General features: G+C 38.4%; 1 protein-coding gene across 1 annotated transcript in view; it reads left to right on the top strand.

Moving 5' to 3' along the window:
- The window catches only part of ryr3 (ryanodine receptor 3), a gene marked incomplete at its 5' end in the record, with an annotated part of 127,253 nt that overhangs the window by 37,612 nt on the left and 68,514 nt on the right, over window positions 1–21,127 (top strand). Inside the window, 17 exons of the mRNA XM_080048252.1 lie at window positions 704–860; window positions 3,965–4,129; window positions 5,756–5,877; window positions 6,008–6,176; window positions 6,733–6,868; window positions 8,862–8,957; window positions 9,485–9,603; window positions 11,273–11,406; window positions 12,131–12,372; window positions 13,112–13,304; window positions 13,862–14,078; window positions 14,679–14,783; window positions 18,815–18,918; window positions 19,215–19,298; window positions 19,584–19,743; window positions 19,964–20,108; window positions 20,692–20,897. Of these exons, the coding sequence (XP_079904378.1) occupies window positions 704–860; window positions 3,965–4,129; window positions 5,756–5,877; window positions 6,008–6,176; window positions 6,733–6,868; window positions 8,862–8,957; window positions 9,485–9,603; window positions 11,273–11,406; window positions 12,131–12,372; window positions 13,112–13,304; window positions 13,862–14,078; window positions 14,679–14,783; window positions 18,815–18,918; window positions 19,215–19,298; window positions 19,584–19,743; window positions 19,964–20,108; window positions 20,692–20,897 (2,554 nt within the window). The remainder of the gene's footprint in view (window positions 1–703; window positions 861–3,964; window positions 4,130–5,755; window positions 5,878–6,007; window positions 6,177–6,732; window positions 6,869–8,861; window positions 8,958–9,484; window positions 9,604–11,272; window positions 11,407–12,130; window positions 12,373–13,111; window positions 13,305–13,861; window positions 14,079–14,678; window positions 14,784–18,814; window positions 18,919–19,214; window positions 19,299–19,583; window positions 19,744–19,963; window positions 20,109–20,691; window positions 20,898–21,127) is intronic.

Genomic DNA, 21,127 nt, shown 5'->3' with positions numbered 1-21,127 from the left:
GGCCTGCCGGCTCTCACTGGGGGCTGCCTGTCAGAGTGTGTGCTATTAGATATGGCTCAATTGTACTTGTTAAGGCACATTAATGTTCACACTGCTTTGACCATATAGAGAAACTTTAGCTGCACCAAAGGTGTGACTTCATCTGGGTCTCAGTTTTTCTCATTCCACTTTCACACATTCAATAAAACAATATTCTATTTAGAGGGATTTAATAGTGAATTGCACAGTTTATATTACTTTTAAAAAATAGAGAAAAATACATATTGGTTGCACGTAGATAAATAAAGAATACTGGTCAAATGTTTTAAAACAGCCCCATTCTTCCACTTTTTATTGGAATTGAAGCATTGTTAAGTCCAGTGACTGATCTGAAATGGAATAAAGGGAAGTAGTAACAAAGACTTCAAATCTGAACAATCCTTTGATACCAACTCATGGTGCTACAGACTCGTTTCAATCGGTACAAATAAAATTATCTTAATCCAGATATGCTTTCAATGTCAATCAGCGTCTGAGTTTGTCAAAATAAATCTACAGACTTATTTGCATTAATAATAAGTCAAGTAGTTAAATGTCATTTGCCAATGACGTCACTTGTAGATTGCAAAACGAGGCCCTGTGAGATTTCCATTGTTGAAGAACACAGACAATCAAATGTTAACTTATATCCAAAGTTTGTGACCGCAGCTCTCTCTGTGTTTAGCTGGAGCGGTAGCCACATTCGCTGGGGCCAGGCCTTCCGTCTACGCCACCTCTCCACTGGCCATTACCTGGCCCTGACCGAGGACCGGGGGCTGGTGCTGCAGGACAGGGAGAAGTCAGACACCAAGGCCACTGCCTTCTGCTTCAGGCCCTCCAAGGTCAGTGCTCACTACTATCCTTATATATACATCATTTATTTATTCTATTTTTACAACTAGCTCTGATGTGCCCCTTGAGCAAGGCGGCGGCGCCATCTGAAGCTGCCTCTTGGTGTTGGTGTAAATACATTTTCTTAGTAAACTTACCTCATTAAAAGAGAACTCAAAATATCTTCCCCCTGAGTACCTTATCAAAGATTACCAAGACGGGTCTTTAAGCTCTTAATGAGCTCACGGCTGGCCACATTAAATTGACCTTTTCACAGCTGCCAAGTACACTGTAGCACTGTAAATGTTGAAGCAAACATTAATATTGTTCAGCAGCCTGAAGGCGGCTGGCTGGGCTGGCATTTTCAATTAGGAAGTCAAGAGGAATGTGTTACTACAGTATCAAGATTCACTGTGATACATTTTGGGGTATTTTCAGGGAACCTGCTTTTTATTATATATTTAACCTTAGTTTATTTGTTTCCCTCAATTCCCCTTTTTTCTATCCAACACTTTGTTTGAACTCCATCACAATCAGAGGGCTCTTCAGTTCTTTTGTTTTAATTGCGTGTTTTCCAAAAATAGTTTCACTGGCATAAATAACCTGGAGAAAGGAGCACATTCTTCAAACTGAAAACAGACATTTGAGTGTTGTTGTGCAGTGATGCTCTCATATTGTAGTTTCGATGTACAAGTTTATACAGAGGTGAGATTGTCTTACTCCTGGCATTTTCATATTTTGATTCCAAACCTTGTTTTAAAGCAATTATTTGCTACAGTTTCAAAGTATCTACCTTAATCGATTGTTTGAGGTTCATGCTTTTATACATTTTCTTTTGAAGCTGCCTCACCTGTAGGATTGTAGCTCAAATGTGTGAAAATATCTATAGCTGATTACCTCAATTAAATGGGGGAGCAGAGGTGGGTCGTAACGCGCTACATTTACTCCGTTACAAATACTTGAGTAACTTTTTGAATAAATAGTAATTTTAGGAGTAGTTTTATTGCAACATACTTTTACTTTTACTTGAGTAAATAGTTGAAGAAAGAACGGTACTTTTACGCCGTTCCATTTGGCTACGTGACGGTCGTTACCTTATTTTTTTATATATTTTATTTATTACATGCGAGATCTATTTCTCTCATGATTTCTCTCCCCGGGCGGGGACGTCTTCAGCCAACATCTCTATCATGTGACTATTTCAACCAATAAAAACCACATTACAAAAGCTTTCCAATCAAATGCAGCCACTTCAGACAAGTGTTGTCATGTTGTCATTGGGCTCAACCATGTGCTCAACAATGTCTGCGGACTTTTTTAAAGGCTCCGGTTCCGCACCGATGTTGTGTCCGTGTCCGTGCCATATAGGTTAAACACATATTTTACCGACTATCTAGGTGAGTCGAGAAAATGGAAGAAACCGCTGATTCCGAGGAGCAATAGCCACACCCCTGGCCTCAAATACAAACTCACACACTCGCAAGCTCTCAATCACACTAACTCACAAAATAACAATCACACACTCACAATCGCATTGACACTGTTCTTCTTTGACACATGTCCTGTTCTCCCTATAGCCTACTCACTTTGCATGCCCCAGTCTGGCTGTGTGAGAGTCTGAGAGTGGTCTCTTTTTTCAGCCTCTCTGTAGTTTCATACGTTAAGTGAGTGTTCCAGCAGGTTTTGATGTGTAACAAAGTTTAATTTTGTGTGTTTTATATTTTTGGGGCTAAACACAACCTAGATAATTTTCTCAGGGCCAGTGACATATTGTAGGAATTAGTTTTAAAATGTGTATGTGCAAAACAATTGCAACAGTGTTATAAGTGTATTGGTTTTAATTAATATAATTTTGGACAAGCCTAATTTATTATCATTTTATTTGAAGGGTGATTAATTTGGCAGATAATTAATTTATTATTGTTTGAGTTCAAGGGTTATTCATTTGATTTTTAAATACCTTATTTATTGTTTTATTTAAAATGATGTTATTTAACATAACTTTATTTGAACATTGCTGTTTTATATTATGTTCGTGTCTATTCTGTACCGTTTGTGTTGCTCTGTATATTTAAAAAATAAATCCGGAGTAATTCAGTAAGCCTACTTGTACTCTTGAGTACTTGAGTAGTCTTTTCACTGCACACTTTTTTACTCTTACTCGAGTAATAATTTTTATGAGTACTTCTACTTCTACTTGAGTAATTATAATCTTAAAGTAACTTACTTTTACTTGAGTACATTTTTTGGCTACTCTGCCCACCTCTGTGGGGGAGTCAGTGATTCTGGAGGATGATTGTTGTCAAAAGTTAAAGTGTTAACACACAGCCTAGGCTCTATACATGGGCATGCTGCTGGCTACTGTGGGCCCTCTTTTGTAAACTTACTCTTTTGTTTACATGCCAGTTTGACAGAACCTATGCTTTGCTGTGTATTACCACCGGATTTTCCTTTTCAGTTCATACCCAGTACTGACAGGTAACGTATCGTGAGGAGTTATCACTCATTTTGTCAAAATGGAATTTGACAACATGCATTCTCCAGAATGACTGACTCCACTTTTAACTGTTGAGTAATATTATTATCCGGTGTTGAAATGGCTACAGTCACATAAACAGCACCGTGCCATGAGTCACCTTCACAGAGCACCACAGTGTCCTTTTATTTACAATAGGCAGAGTATAAAATCCCGCTGAGTGCTATCCACTTATGAAGATTTGATTTCCCGACATGTGACTCCTGTGACAACGCAGTACGATTGCCCTCAGTAATAACTATTCCTGCAGGACACAGCCATTTTGGGATTATTGGGAATTCATGCTTCTCTTATTATCTATTTATTTCTAATCCTCTTCTCTCTCCACCCATTGTTCTAGCAAACCCAGTGCCAGTCCGTTTTGTATTTGTGGAAAGGTCAATGCTTGGCCATGTCGAACATTGGCATTAATGCCTTCCCCGCTAGTTGCTGTCCACTGCAATCAGCTGCATAGCTCACTATATATCTTAATTTGTCATTCTGCACAAATGCCTTTGTGTGTTAGTGTGTGTTCGGGTGACTGAGTGAGTTTTTGTATTTGTTAATGTGGGTATGCATGTCTCAATGTGAACACAACAGGAAAAGGGCGACGTGGGCCCAAAGAGGGACATCGACGGCATGGGAGTGCCGGAGGTGAAGTACGGAGACTCCATCTGCTTCGTCATGCATGTGGCGACGGGACTGTGGCTGTCCTACATGGCGCCTGATGCCAAATCTTCTCGTCTAGGACCCCTGAAAAGAAGGGTAAATAGGATCAAACTTTTTTTTACCCCAATTTACAAGTTTAACCTAATCTTTCCAGAGGTCACGTTACCATGAAACGTTTTGTATGTTACTTATTTTACTGAATTATTCTGACAAAATTACTTTTCATGAAATATCTGTTTGTCTGTAGTTATTAGTATGAAAGCACTGCAGGTATCTGTAGAATTATTTTTGTGCTTATATACAGTAGCTTCTTTTCTTTTAGTTTGTAGCTCACCAACAGTAAGAAAGGCCAATAGATTTGTATTTGTTTTACTTTTTTATTTGATCAGTTTTATATTATTTATATTTATTTTTTATATTTATTATTTATATTAATTTTATTATATTTATTTGTGTTACTCGATGTTTAATATCTGATAAGCTTCCTTCATTGAGCAGCTATGTACATACACCATATGTACTGTCAATAAGCAACAGCAGGAACAAAGATTAGGCTGTAATTCCAGAAGTATTGTACATTTACAAAATAAGTTTTAGATATATTTGCTACCACAAGTGTTTAGACAAAATTACAAAACTAAAAACCCTAATTCAATCAATTATTATTTCTGTTATTTAGCTGATTACTTAGCTGGACTTACTTGGAGTTTTTATTGACAAAATTCACAGTTAGTTGTTGCGTTTGGGACATACTGTATAGCTCTTTAGGAATGTTGCGTAATCATTCCATCGTGATTCAAACAACTACTGTATGTATATGATATCTGTTGTTGCTGCTTATTGCTTGGCACGCCTCCAGGGACAGTAAACGCCATGTATTGCTGGCACCAGTCTGATCCTTCAGCTTGGCAGTGTGCCAATGCACCTGATATGTTGGAGGTGATGGTCTACACTCAGTAACCTCCTGCCTCCAAGTGATTATAGTCTTTGATTGCAGTTGTTGTAATGGTGTAGAACCAATCACTGCAAGACTCTCATATTTAATATTTAACGATAGTATGTACTTAAATGGCTTTTCTTATAGCTTTTTAGATCAACAGCTTTCAGAGTATCTTCTACAACTTTACAGTTACAGTATATCTCTGTACAACCAGAGAGTATTGTTTAGATTAGGCATTCAAGGATTGTTATGTATGTATCTCTCATTATATATAATAACGGTTAAGGCGAGACACTGAAGGTGAATAGGGTATAGTATGGGTTGCTTACTTATAGGTATCATCACAAAACTTTACCATTTGATTACATACATTTAAACATATTTTTTCTTGTATTACGATTTTATTAGAAATATTTGAATAATATGCACATTCGGCAATATTTGTAAAATTGTATCTCTTTAAAACACACAAAGATGTTGGATAAAGCCAGGGTTAAAGTATTGATTTAATTTGACAACATTTCAGTGTCCTAAGTTTTTACAGAACAGATTTTGGATTCAGCCTTTTTTCCCATTTTATAAATCAAAAAAATACTTTGTACAGGTCTTAAAAATGCATTTGTTCTACATGTATTTAAGAGAAGATGTATCATTAATCAGACAATAAGCAACATATGAACAAATCTTTCTGACTGGCTGTGAAATTGCCCTATAAAGTTGATGGTGAGAGCCCATTGTATTGAGGTAACATAATATTTTAATGTGTGTGTTTCCTGGTATAGGCATGCCTGCACTCTGAGGGCCACATGGACGACGGTCTGATCCTGCAGCTCTGTCAGCACGAGGAGTCTCGGGCTGCTCGAATCATCCGCAACACCACCTTCCTCTTCACAAACTTCATCAAGTAATGACAAGGGCTTCTATTCACAAACTATGACACACACTTATAGAACAGGACACAACACCTACACAATGTTAGCCAAATGCTATACAACTTGATGCTCCTTCTTTGCCCCCCCCAGGGCTTTGGACAGCTGTATGGAGAGTGAATCCCCAGCAGTGGCCGGGTATGTTGGAGAGGTGCTACAGACGCTCAACGACTTGATTGAGTATTTCAAACAGCCTGATTCAGAACTGGAGCACGAAGAAAAACAGGTTCTCCTCCGTTCACTCATCAAGCGTCAAGACCTCTTCAAAGAGGAGGTGAGAGGGACAAGGTGCTTCTTCGGTTGAGATTTATCAAGATGATGTGTTATACCATTTACAGTACTATATTTAGCTTTTGTTTGATAGAAAATGTTTGATAGAAAATAAATTACCACAGTATTTTGGGAGGTTGTTATTATTTTGAAATGCTATGCTTCCCAAATGAACGGTACAGTAATTCACATTAGGAAAGCATAATAGGAAAGATAAGTGTTGAAAAAGTTTATATTTTTTAAAGCATTTCTTCCTATTTATCAAGAGATTTTGATTATACAGAGAAAAAAATAATTCCCAGGTTAAAAAGTGTAGTTATGTTTGTGTTTGTTTGTGCATTTATGGATTATTTTATGTACAAGGAAATGTGTCCCTTGGGTAATGGTGAATTTTTGTTTAGGGACAAAGATAGTATATTTAATCAAAATGTAACAAATGTAATCTTCAACCTATTGAGTGATTAAAACAATATATTTTTCATCTTGTTACAAAAATAAATACTTTTGTTTGTAATGATGTGACAATTCATTGTCTTGTCTAATCTTGCCTTTCTTCTTAGGGCATGCTGGCCTTGCTGTCCAAATGCATCGACCGGATGAACCTGTACGACAGCGCTGCCCAATTCGGAGAGATGGCTGGGGAGGTGGCCGGCGCAGCGTGGAAGGACATTCTCAACCTCCTCTACGAACTCTTAGGTAAGTGTTTCCCTGAGTGATGGATCATGGGATATATCCACATCTTCTGTCAGCACTGTCAGCGCTTGACCCTGGCTAGACATGATGTATTAATCTACCCCAAATGTCTTCACCAAATCCTCCTCACCTCTGCTATATATTACACAGTCTTGTTTTTTTTCTCTTCTTCGCTTTTTTAACAGCTGTTTACGTGGCATTTATTTTGTAATTATTTGTGACAAGGAGTAGAGGGCGAAGCAGAGACACACACGACGTCAGTTGTATTCTTCTACCGCAATCTGTCCTGTCGTCAATTTAGGTCGCATCCTTCACCAAGATCAATGTTTAGGACATTAAAAGCGTCGAGCTGCATATTTGAAGGGATGCAAAAACGCCATTAACAAAATGCCAGCCGTCACAGGTGCTGGCATTATGTTGTTTCTCTCGTGGGGGCTGTGTTGTGTCACGACCCTGGAAAAGTTTTATTTTGGGCAAGTTTTTCCTTGGGTAGTTTATTTTGCTGATATTGGAGCTTTGCCGTCAACAGCTCCGCCCTCGACTCACCTTGAGTGCCCTTATATTCATCATCACCTCCCCAGCATGTGCTCACACATGCACAAGTACACTTACACGTTAAAACACACACGCTCAAAACCTGCACACGAAACTCACTGCGAAGGCAGTCTTGTGAAGGCAGGTTTTGCATGATGAATTGTGCAGAAGCCTGATTTTTCCTCACCTCCTCCCCTTTTCATAGAAAACTCTATCAGAATATTTTAGAAGAATATACTTAGTTATAACTGTAAGACACTGTCCAGGTGGTCAATATTCCTGTTTAATAATGAGGACATTGGGATAAAATTAATTTAATAAATTTGTGGTATATCACAAAAGAAATTCCTGCACACTGACTAAGTTAAGAGGAGGCTCTTCACAAAACAGTTAAGGAGCAGCACAACTCTTTTTTAATGAATACTAGTCTTATAATTAGCACTATAGCGCAGTCCTTCCTACTTGATTTAATAGTAATTGCATTTCTATTTTACTTTCTAGAGCCTATGCTAATGTGACCATTATTTGAAGTGTGTAATCTGTGTAGCCCCAGGTTCTCCTCACTGAACATCGGGCGACTGTGGCTCAGTTGGTAGAGTGGGTCGGCCGATGATCAAAAGGTTGGAGGTTCGATCCCCGCCCTGTCACCTGTGTCATAGTTGTTGTGTCCTTGGGCAAGACACTTCACCCACCTTGCCTCGTGTGAATGTCGATAGTTAGCCTGCTATCGGTGTATGAATGTGTGTGTGAATGGTAACGTGGGAAAGGGAAACAGGTCTCCCTTGCAAAAGAATCTTCGGACTCAATGGGATATACCTGTATAAATAAAGGTTAAAAAAAAAAAAAAAAACATGAATGCCCTTGTATTGCCTCGTGGTGTGACTCGTCCCATTTGATCCTTTTAAACGATAGCTTTCCTGGTGAAGGCAGAACTAAAAGAGATTAGACACAAATCAGTATTCCCTTGCCTTAATGCGCTGCTAAATTGTTTCATGGACATTATTGGTCTAGTGTCCCTGAATCCTAATAGTGGAAAATGAGACCATGAAGTAAGCCTAATAATGAGATTTTTTAATGTCACCACGGTGTCAGAGATAAGGCTATAAAATAAAACACCTATACTTTTTAGAGAGAATAGAGCACCTTGACTCCACAATGCCTTCAAAATCATTCCATGTGTTTTCTATCACAAGGACTTCATAACAGTAGGTGTCTGGTGGTATTACGGATTCAATGAATTTTAATATCTACCTTCTGACCAGGGATGTCAGACAATGACTTTATGTTCCCAGACAAAATGGGGACTATTATTCAACAAAGGTCATTCTGTCTGCTACATCCACTCATCTACAAGTCGGCTGCCGGGATCTAATTTGACACCTTTAGCCATTTTATCAAGGGTCTGTTCTCAACCTTGTGTGTATTTATATTAAACCTTGTAAACTTGTGTCCCGTTGTTCAGCCTCACTGATTCGTGGGAACAGGAACAACTGCACCCAGTTTTCCCGCAACTTGGACTGGTTGGTCAGCAAACTGGAGAGACTGGAATCTTCATCAGGTATTAATGAAAACACATTAGATCTTCTGTTGAAAACTTAAAGGGATAGTTCAAAAGAAAATTATTTTTAGCTTGTTGCCTCACTCACGGGTTCAAGACAGAGACAACAGAAACCATTCCTGTAACTCTGCATGCATTTTTGGAGGATACACAGGCAAAGGTCGCTCATCGCTAATTAGCTTAGCTCAAACACTGGTAGTCCATGGGAGCATTAGCCTGCCTCGACCGACAGTCAGAAGATAAACTTTACAACATCACTAAACGCTCCTGTGTGCTTGTTGGGACTTGTTTGTTTACCATTTTTATTCACAGTTAAAGGAATGGTTTCTGTCACCTAGTCTTGAACCGAAAAGTGACGCAACAAGTTTAAAATACAAAATGTTGAACTATTCCTTTAAAAACAACCCATGAGCTGTATAGCATTCACCTGGGTGTCAGAACATTTGCACATTTGCACCACTATTGCTAAAGTGTGGTTAAATTTACATTTGTTCTGTTATCGACACATATTTTGTCTGATCCCTCAGGGATCCTCGAAGTCCTCCACTGTATCTTGGTAGAAAGTCCAGAGGCTCTGAACATCATCCAAAGAGGTCACATTAAGTCCATCATCTCTCTGCTGTACAAACATGGACGCAACCACAAGGTGGGCAGAAATATGAGCTCCATAGCCTTGACGTAAGCTAAGTGTGTTTTGGCTTCAGCTCTTGGTGCAAGATCGTATGACTGTAACTGATCAAGTAGGACAATCATATAACTAGTATATTTGATTATATATTTATATACATTTTTAATTTGTTTCATGTAAGTAATACGTATATAGCATGTATATTTACCAACATACTGTACATATTAGATAACAGTTTTGATTATCATGATAAATAATAATATATCTTGTTAGTTGTTAGCATTATTCTCAAAGTTATTCTGTCAGGTACTGAAGTGTTGGACTAGTTGAACTTTTGACTTGTTGGTAGCATTAGCTGAAATGTAAGTGTCAACAAAGTCAGGAGGAATAATGTTTGTAATCGCTAAGATGTTTCACTAAGGTCTAAATTTACAATTACAGTTATTTACAATGGTATCTACCTGATGTATTTTGGTGAAGATGAGGGTTTTGCCGGTTGAACTTCTAAATCAATAGATGTAGTTACAAACTGTAAAATACAAATATCTTGTACAAAGCTGCAACCATTATTTGCAGGATTTACATGAGGTAAATCACAAGGTCTACTTACTTCAATTGCTACTTTGCTGGATAAAAAAAAGAGGAAGATTATTATTCACTTTTAAGTGTAATATTAATTCAAGGGTTCTCTTAGAGGACAAAGCAGAATTTGACTGCAAAGCCAATTGTGGCATAATATTTATCTCAGCCACCAAATCCAAACGTCTTTTCCCTCTCAACATAAGTAAACCCAGTGAACATACCGTATATTTGAGTCTTCAAAAGGAATAACATTTGAGTTTCATGAAACCTCAATCAAGGTTAAACAAGTTAGAACTCTAAACAATGTATTATTATCTTTGTCCTGGCTATGATTGACCACAATCTTGTATTTAATGACATTCCAACCATGACTTTTACATGAGTTTTACGTTGCACTCTCTTAATATTTTCCCTGTAAACTGCACGGAGCGTGAAAGGGCATCCTCGTAAAAAACAGCTGTTGATCATGAGTGGCAGGTGGAAGTCTGTAGCTTTTGTGACGTCAGGGCCCTTTGTATGCTACAGGCATTGCAGCTTGCAGAGAGTCCGACTGAACAACGGATCTTTTAAATATGTTTTTTTATTTTTATTATTGATAATCAAGTAAATAGTTGAAAGGGGCAGAGAGAGGGAGGGAGACGTAAGGGATAATGTATAGCGAGAAATAAAGACCGACTTTAAGGTCTTCATTTATCATGAGTGATGCATTATCCCGCTTGTTACACGTCCAATAACTAAATCAATTACCGTACAATTTAGTTTTAAGTTTGTTTTTTAGTTTGGGTTTTTAGGAGCGCTTTTTATTACTTAGCCTATGGAACACAAAATTGTTTGCTACGTTCTGAACTTCCTCCATAAATCGGTTACTATGTAAATATATGGCCAAACTTACTCACATCGTGCAGACTGGAGTCTTTTCAGACATTAACCTTGACTCCGAAGTTCCCTGCTCCCCTAATACATTCAAAGTCATGTTGTAAAAGTATTCCATTGTTTTTTGAAGGAGTAGGCTTGTAGGCCTCACTGTGGTAGAAGTATGTCAGTAAATTAATATGGCAGAAAGTGATGATGACATAAGAGTTATCTCTTTTTTTCTCTATTTCAGATTCTGGATGTCCTGTGCTCCCTCTGTGTTTGTAATGGGGTTGCTGTGAGAACCAATCAGAATTTGATCTGTGACAACCTGCTTCCCAAGAGGGACCTGCTGCTCCAGACTCGATTGGTCAATGATGTTCAGAGGTATTGAAAGAGAAAGGCTGCTTAAAGGTTGAGTCACGCTTCTTGACAAAATCACTTTTTGTCAAAATCTGTGAATATCTTGCTACATATCTGTGCTGTGTGTGTGCTGAAAAAAAATCTGGTGTTAATACAAACCCTAGGCCCTGTAAACTGGTATGTTAAGGGTTGCCTGTGGTATAGCTAGCTAGCAACCTACCTGTTCACAGAGCCTATTCTGTGTATAATAACACTGTTTTCTTTTGTCAGCACACACACAGTATGGACAGGTAGCGATTGAGAAGATATTCTCTGATTTTAACAAACAATGTTTTTGGCAACAAGCGTTCTCTAGGATTGCTGACTACACCTTTAATTGTTTATGGGTTCAACCTTTTTTTGTTAGTGTCATCATGACAGCTGGTTAAAATGTACAGTGGGTTTTTATGGGATATTTACCCAAGCAAGCCAGCCAGGTGATGTTTTGGAAGAGTTGATGGGAGGAATTCCATAGGTTATTAAGGCCTCAGACTTTAACATTGACTACTTTATCACTTTATGATGCACAGCATTAAGTATGCCTTTTTTTCCTTTTATTTTTTACACTGTCTTTTTTCATTTAAGTGATTATGTCTATGTGTTTGTTTATGCTACTCGAAGTGCCATTTTAATCGCCATTTGGGGACATATAAAATGATTTGAATTGAACTGAATCATCCAAACTTCTTCCTCTCTTCATCACCTCCAGCATGAGGCCAAACATCTTCCTAGGCGTGGCTGAGGGTTCAGCTCAGTATAAGAAGTGGTACTTTGAGCTGGTGATCGACCAGGTGGACCACTTTGTGACGGGGGAGCCCACCCACCTGAGGGTCGGCTGGGCCAACACTAAAGGCTACGCTCCGTACCCCGGTGGAGGAGAGGGATGGGGGGGCAACGGTGTGGGGGATGACCTCTACTCCTACAGCTTTGATGGACTCCATCTCTGGTCAGGTAAGTCTTACAAGACCCTCATACAAGACTAGTTATACTGGCTAGATTTATACGAGGGGGGCTTAGATTAGAAAATGATTTGGCAACACTTGACAATACGTTAAATGAACTGTTAATAATAGCTATTAATGGTAACTAACTATTAATGCTTAGTTATGTAATGGATAATGTTAAGCGAACAGGTCACTCTCGAAAAATAAAGACCAACACACCTGTATATGTGCTGAAAAAAAATCTAGTCTGCACACAGCCTAGGCTCTGTAAACTGGTATTCAAACAAAGGGTGTATAAACAAAAGGGGCCAAAGTTGCTGAGACATGATGTCCGTTTACAGAGCCTAGGCTGTGTATAAACACTGGATGTTTTTTCAACCCGCACACACAGTACGGACAGGGTACTGAGCTATTTATAATTAAGCTATTAATAACTAATTTTGACAAAGTGATTTTGAATTTGACAACAAACATTCTCCAAAATAGCTGACACCACCTTTAAGTCCTTTGAATGCCCTCCCTTCTCTGCTCTCATCCTAAATGATGAACACCTATTTCACTTCTTCTTTCACTTCAAATTGGTCTCAAAGACCCACAACCTTCCCCTCATCTGTTTAAAGCCTCCATCACCCACCTCTCTGCTCCCCTCTCTATCTCCTCACCCCATCATCCTTGCCCTACATACATTCGCAATGACTTTGCAGCCGTAACACAGCCATCCATCCTGCCTGTCTGTCTTTGTCTAGGCCGTATCCCGAGGGCCGTAGCCTCCATTAACCAGCACCTGCTGAACTCAGACGATGTGGTGAGCTGCTGTCTGGACCTGGGCGCTCCCAGCATGTCCTTCAGGATCAACGGGCAGCCTGTCCAAGGCATGTTCGAGGACTTCAACACCGTGGGATTATTCTTCCCCGTCGTCAGCTTCTCTGCAGGTGTCAAGTAAGGTTCAGCATTTAAAATTAGGAAATGAGAGGAAGAGCCATTGCCAATAGAGATGCTTGATTTTTTATTTTTTTTTGCTCGAGTTTTTATACCAGAGATGCAATTATAGCTTCCCAGCCCACAACCACTTTGCATATTAAGCAATTTTCAAATGAAAAATGATGCCCCATCTTCTTAGAACTTTAATTATATAGATACCAGGTTTTACTAAGTACAACATGAATTTTCTGGCATACAAATTTACAGTTGGTGGTTTCACTCTCCACTGAAAGTGCATGTTGCAAAATCAAATGTAGTTGGAAAAAGAAATATGGAAAATACCCATGTTGTAGTCAGGAGTCTAGAAATATTGTCACACAACGTCACACAGTCGTATGTTACTAAGTAACCATGAGGTCACTGGTCGATTCCTGGCACCAGAAAGGAGGGTGGTACTATTGGTGGCTTGTATTGCGCTGGTCACCATCTCTACCATTGTGTCCTTGAGTAAGGCATACATTCCAATGTAGCCTTGTGTCAATTGACAAATAAAGCAACTTTTTAACTCAACTCAGAGTCCGTTTCCTGCTGGGTGGTCGCCATGGAGATTTCAAGTTCCTGCCTCCCACGGGCTACTCTCCGTGCTACGAGGCGCTGCTGCCCAAAGAGAAGATGCACGTTGAGCCTGTGAAGGAATACAAGAGGGACCAAGAGGGGGTCCGGGACCTGCTGGGGACCACCAAGTTCCTCTCCCAGGCCTCCTTCATCCCAACGCCTGTCGACACCAGCCAGGTCAGAAGGATTGCACCATTGGGATTTCTTTCTGTTGCATCAGCAATTTCTACCTATAGCAAAATAGATACTCAATATGTGTTTGCAGAATACAATAAAAATAGCATATGAAAAGTTGATAATATGAAAAATATGTGAATGCATTTTATTGTACAATAAATACATGTATTAAATATGACAAAATAAATGCTTAAAATAAATTAAAATAACAATATCAAAATTTGACCTACGTACAACCCAAAGACATTTCAAATGAATGATATCATACAGGATTTTTGTTATTGTAGGAAATAACTTCAAAGATAGTTTAAATATTACTGATAATTTCCACACCAATTCTGGTCTCCTTCTCTTTTATTTTTGGATTGTTTAGAAAGAAGATAAATCAAGTTTAAAGCCTTCTGGGGGGTATCTGGAGTCTTCTATTTGAGATTCATTCAGTTTGTTTTACACACCGTTGTAACAAAGCCAAAATAATTAAAGCACAATCTCCAGGAATCTTAACATTTGCATAGTCAGGTGAAAAAATGGCAACAGATCTTATTCATTGGCATATATTACCTACCTACTCTACCATCTGCTCCCCATCCCTCTCTGCAGACTGTTCTTCCCCCTCACTTGGACAACGTCCGGGACAAGCTGGCAGAAAACATCCATGAACTGTGGGGGATGAACAAGATTGAACTGGGCTGGACCTATGGCAAGGTGAGCTTCTATCTGTCATCTCATTCAACATACAAAAAACCCTATGTGTACAAACAGTGTAGTCAAATACAGTGTAAAAGTGAGTGGAACAGGTCAACTTGAGCCCTCTTCAGTAAAATGCATGCTATTGGTAACATTTCAGTCCCTCCGAAGTAAATGGCAGCAGTTTGGTTTTGTCTGTGACTTCAGTTTACTGCTATTGGCATGTTGGTACACACAGTCAGCTAATGCTAGTAAGTTAATTATGCTCTGTACTGGCTGGAGAAAGTATCAAATTGTGTATCAGAATCAGAATAACTTTATTTCCAACTGTACAGAAGTACACATGCATTTGACTGGGTGGTGCAGCGCATTAAAAAACAACACATTAAGTTAGATAAATAGATAAAAAGGCCAGGAACCAGGACGGTAATAAATAGGACATCATACTGACAGATAACAAATAACATTCCTTCCACCATAAAAACAAGGTTAAAGGAGATAAAGTCTGCATAGTGCTTCAAATACTGATACTGTCTTACTCTGTGAAAATGATGTTTATGGTGGATTGTTAAGGAGAGTTATAGCCCTCCGAAAGAAAGATGTGAACCTTTCTGTGGAGCGGACCCTGCTACCAGAAGGGAGACGACTTCACTCAACAATCAGTGTGGTAAAAGTTAGAGGAGAAAATGCAAATGAGCTGATAATTAAAAATAATAAATTGTTGAACTACGAATAACTAGAGCATTTGTTTTCACATTATAATTTCTTCTGCAAAGTCTATTTTGTAATGTCAATAAAATGTACACATGGATTTTCGTATTTCATCCCATTTACTTTAATTTATTTTTACCATTATCAACGTTAAAATATATTAAAAATAAAATAAAAAACAAAAATCTAAAGTAATAACCCATCCTAATGGGCTAAAACATAAGAAACCTTTGGTATAGTCCTTGCTTCAGTGTTGGGAAAGTTCACTTTCTACATGAACTAGTTCAAAGTTCAGTTCACACACTTTAAAATTAACTAGTTCAGTTCATAGTTCATCATTCAAAATGTTGAACTAAGTTCACAGTTCAAAAATGAACTAGTTCATAGTTATTTCTTTTAATATCTTGCTGCAATTTATTATTTTTCAAAATTATTGCCATAGCCCATATAGAACCACAGACAACAATTACCAGTTTTAACACTGAAACTATGCGTCAGATTTAATCTTCGTATCCGATTTTGAAGCCTTATCCAACCAGGGTTTACATTTGCATTGAACGGACAGCCCTCAGAATACTGGCATTTCCCTATTGTTGCTTTAACGCTTTGTTGCTGCCCATTCAGTTCACACTAGAAGACTTCACCCCTACAGTATATTCTCAAAAACATGAGGAAAAATCTGCTGCTTGAATGGTCTTTTTAATGAGGAATTATTCAAACAAAAACAGGACAATTGTCCTTAACCCATTGATGACTATGGCGATCTAGGATGCATGTCCTTAATGCCTGAGGGTTTTCTGAAAAAATTGTACGAATTGTCAAGTCTACCAAAACCTTAATATCTAAGCCTATGTAGCACATAGAAACATGAAATAAAATACATTTAAAAGTTAAGGTTCACAGGTTTTATTTAAACATGCTCCCTTAGCGCTTACAAACCAACGAATATTTCTAAAAATCGTCAAAATTAGATGAATTAGAAAATTATTAAATATTGTTAATAAATAGATGCAATGTGTTGTGTGATTTTCGTCAGTAGTCTATAGTAGACCTTGATTCTGCGCACCAAACGCCACTAACTGTTCTGTCGCTGACATAGCCGGCGTATTTTTTTTATTATTTTGTTTAATTTTTAAATTTTAAATTTTTTTGATTGACGTGATTTTCGGCAAACCACACAACTTTTGGGTGGTCACGTGGTCTTAAAAAAATCAACAAAACCCACCTCATGTGTAATTGAACCAATGACAGTGCATTCTATGCTGGGAATGCCATGAAAATTAGATAAAGTAATAATGCTGCGCGACGCAGCATCAGGCAGGAGAGCCAATGTGGCATCGCGCAGCAGCCGTCATCAATGGGTTAAGGTGCAAATGTTTTTCCATTTTAATAATTTTCCAAACTTGGAAACAATTCACATAACATTCAATGTTAGTCCATACTAAAAAGGAACCTAAAGAAAACAATACTGGAAAAATATGCCTTAATTTTTTTTGCCTTCTTGCTTTGCATTTGATGCCGAGCCTTGAAGGCAGCGCTGCCCCCCGCAGTAAGGGTTTGGGATAGGGCATGGGCATAGGGCCGACTGGCAGATTAGCCTTGCAGGCTACAATGGGGGCACAAAACACCATTGAGCATTTCGATGAAGCATGTGTCGGTGCGCCTCTGTGGTGGCTGTTGTTGCCAGTGTTTTTTCCACTACATATTAAGGCCTGTTTACTGTGTTTTAGCGGGGGTTTTCTATAGAAATCTGGCACTCTTTTGAATGACGAAGTGAGCGCCGTTTACAAACGCCAGAATGAACACGTTCACAATAAAGTTCATCAGGCAGAAAATAGTACATTCAGTTCACATTCACCCCAAATATGAACGAGTTCTTGAAAATGCCTTGCCTAACCAGTTATATTAATTTAAGGACCAGAAATAACCATAATCTGTGACAGATGCAGTTAATACATCATGTTCAAATTATACATGTAGTTTAGGGTTAGTGGGGTGAACTGCAGTTGGTGGTTACCTGAAGACATTTAAAATGTTTTCCTCAATCTCACTCGCTTCATTTCACTCTCGCTCACTCTTCCTGTTCACTGCACAATAGTCTGTTTAAAAGTTTGGTGGCACACGCTGCATCTTTAGTGGGTATCACAGAATCATTTCCCATTGAGGTCGTCGCCACTGCCGCCATTTAACAAACTTAATGTGTGTGCCACCTTTCCAGGGTCTGACATCGTCATTAATTTAAGACTGGAAGAAAGCTCGCTCAGGGGAATCTATCCCCAGGACTGACAGTTTATTAAGGACAACGTTTACATCCCAACAGCTGCTTGCTATTTAATTTTGCTGTAACAAGCATCAATGAGCTCAAAGTGACATTGCGCTGGATCCAAGACAGAAGCCTGTTTGGAGCAGTTACAGATACTTGGCAGGCAGGATGATAATACAGTTGGATACAGCTTCATTGCTTTGTATCAGAGTGCTTGGCCTCACTGCTTACCGCTTAATCAGGTGCATCTAAAGATAATCATGGAAAAGTTCATCCAAAAGTGAAACTTTCATAACAAATGTCAACCTTATAAAAAGTTTATTGTAGATTAATTTCACTTCATGTGCAATATATCTAAAACATATGATTAACTTTTTTAAATGTAATTAAGGGAAACAAATGTAGATGCACCTGTATGCCATTTGTACCGTTTTAATTTTGATTTAACTCCTGCCAGGGAAGAGTCAGCGGCTGCATCTCATTGAGAGCCAGGGAGCTGCAGTTAATTTCACCGACAGCTGAGCCTCTCTGAGACGATTCAGGCTTATTAAAAAAATTAACAGCTGAGGCTTGATTTAGTCCAAGAGAAAAACAAACATAAATGCATCTGCCAACGTCCACTTCAAATATATTTGGCTTCAGTGCCTTTGGTTTTAAATTTGTATTTTATGATTCCTGAGCCACGCTTAATAATTTTCCTTTGGGGTGTTTTTAGCAGTTATAGATACACAACTTCATAGACCAAAAGAAACAAAAAGAAAAAGTATCCACGTTTAGTGATGTCTGATGTAACAGGACACAATAGTTATTGACTGTGAACTATACCTAATGGAAATTCTATGTGTACATATTTGAAATGGCAGGTGTTAATTCTTCTGTTTGTAATTTTAATTTGAGTTTTTATTGCGCATGCACACACACAAACACAAAAATATACATCCCCCCCAATATATTCTCCTGTGTCTTGTTTTTGGTATTGCTCAATTGGCCATATTAACTCTTATTTTTCCATATCAACAAAGCCCCCTTGATTTTAATTGAATTGAATTTTTATACCTCACTGCTTTCTCCTCAGGTCCGTGATGACAACAAGAGGCAGCACCCTTGCCTTGTGGATTTCACTAAGCTGCCCGAAACGGAAAGGAACTACAATCTGCAGATGTCTAGCGAAACACTGAAGTAAGGCCGGCCAGTTGGCTGAATAATCAAATTACCTATTCATGGAATTGCCTCCCTGCTGAATGATAATGGAGCAAATAATGCTCAGATTAAAACAGTGCTTATAATGACTTGCAACTCCTGATTGAAAGCCAGAATGGATTTTCGTAAGTAGTCTTGGGTCCAACGTGTATTTGTGACAGAATACTACTACTGAGTGATTTCAATGTAGGAAGATTTGGCTTTGCTTAATAAAGCAATGTCCTGTTACAGTGAGCTTTATCCCTCTTGTTGTTATATTTCTCTTCCCTCCTCAGGACCCTGTTGGCTCTTGGATGCCATGTTGCACAGGTCAATGTTCACGCTGAAGAGGACCTGAAGAAAATCAAACTTCCTAAAGAGTAATTATTATTATTAATTTTTTGAATAGTTGATTTGTGTGAGAAAGACATTTTTGATTACTTTGAGTCTCCCAACTATTTAAGAAGAAATGTATTGTGTTGTCAAATTTCACATAATTTAAATCTATTTTGTTTGAAATATTCACTTCATCTTTTGAAATGTTACTTTTTTCAAGCCCTAATTGGATACCATTTTTAACACAAATCCAGTGTCTATGGAAATGGGAACCTAATATTTATAATATTCTTTGCGTTTACCTTTGTGTAATGTTGTTTCTGCTGCAGCTACGTGATGTCTAATGGTTATAAGCCTGCACCACTGGGGCTCTCTGACGTGAAACTGAATGCAGGTCAGGAGGTTCTGGTTGATAAACTGGCCGAGAATGCACACAACGTGTGGGCCAAAGACCGAATTAAACAAGGATGGACCTATGGCATCCAACAGGTAAAATACATTATTCTTATCATTAAGAAAGGAACTGTCAGTGCACTTAAATTATCTCGTCTTTAAATTTAAGTGTGGTCATTTCCATTGGTGATTTTGTCTGTTTCTTCAAATAGTTTCAATGCTAAAATATACAATTTATTTTGTTGTATTTGATGCTTGTCTTTATTCTACTCATATTTGCTCTGTTGTCTTGGCTTTTTTTCCTCATCTGTATCAGGATTTGAAGAGCAGGCGTAATCCTCGCCTGGTGCCATACGCTTTACTGGACGAGCGCACTAAGAAATCCAACAGGGACAGTCTGAGAGAGGCCATCAGGACCCTGGTCGGATATGGATATGACATTGATCCCCCAGACCAGGAGGGTGAGAACATGTTGCTGACACATAGGACCCTTATAACTGCTGCTTTAGTTTTAAGCATTTAGAAGCTGACTGAGTGTTTTAGAGTGAATGAAACATATATACATTTATTTCTAAGGTGCATTAGATACACTGTAATCATCTGCTCATCTGCATTCCAGTTAACATTTTAGTTATTTACTGTAGTCCTACATAAAATGTTGCTTCAGTGTCTCAACTCAAATTCAGATCAATATTAATGTGCACCGTGTAATATTTTTCATTATGTTTTTATGAAAAACAATTATGGAAATTGTCTTTGACCAATATTACAAAAGTATTCTGACCTACATTTAAATAAAACTGCTTTACGATATGTTTTCCAATTTCTTTGGGCATTTTTAAATGTGGCTTTCAAAATGTTTATATGCACGTTAAAATTAATTCTACAACTAGACGTTTTATGATTATAGTATTATGTTAAGTGCAGATTTTCACATTAAGCAGGATTCCCTTTATGCTTATGATGTGATTGCAAATTTTGCCCGAAATTAGCTACATATCCTCTTGGTGTCAATGTCAAGTTAAAGCATCTCTCCGTCTCTAGCCGCCCATGTGCTGGATGACCAGAGTCTCGAGACCACTCGCCTCTTCCGTGTGGAGCAGACCTATGCAGTGAAGACAGGGAAGTGGTACTTTGAGTTTGAGGCCCTGACCGGAGGTGATATGAGGGTAGGCTGGGCCAGACCGGGCTGCAAGCCCCACGTGGAACTGGGAATTGATGACCAGGCCTTCGTCTTTGATGGATACAGGGTAAACCATGTTATTTTTGCTGAGTGTTAGAAGGTGAGATGACTGGCCTAGACTGGTTATTGGAACAATTTAGGTTTTGACAATTTGTGGATTAGTTGCAATACAAGTTATAAATCAGTATAAAATAACAAAACCTACATTTTCTTTCACAATATATGTATTGCAGTTTTTTCTCTTTCTTTTTACAACACATACAAACAAACAAACACCTGCACCATCACAACAGAAAA

Source organism: Ammodytes marinus (assembly GCF_949987685.1).
Source record: "Ammodytes marinus genome assembly, chromosome: 19".
Taxonomy (NCBI): Eukaryota; Metazoa; Chordata; class Actinopteri; order Uranoscopiformes; family Ammodytidae; genus Ammodytes; species Ammodytes marinus.
Note: the sequence above shows the minus strand (reverse complement) of the source record. Positions and strands in the feature narration are given on the sequence as shown.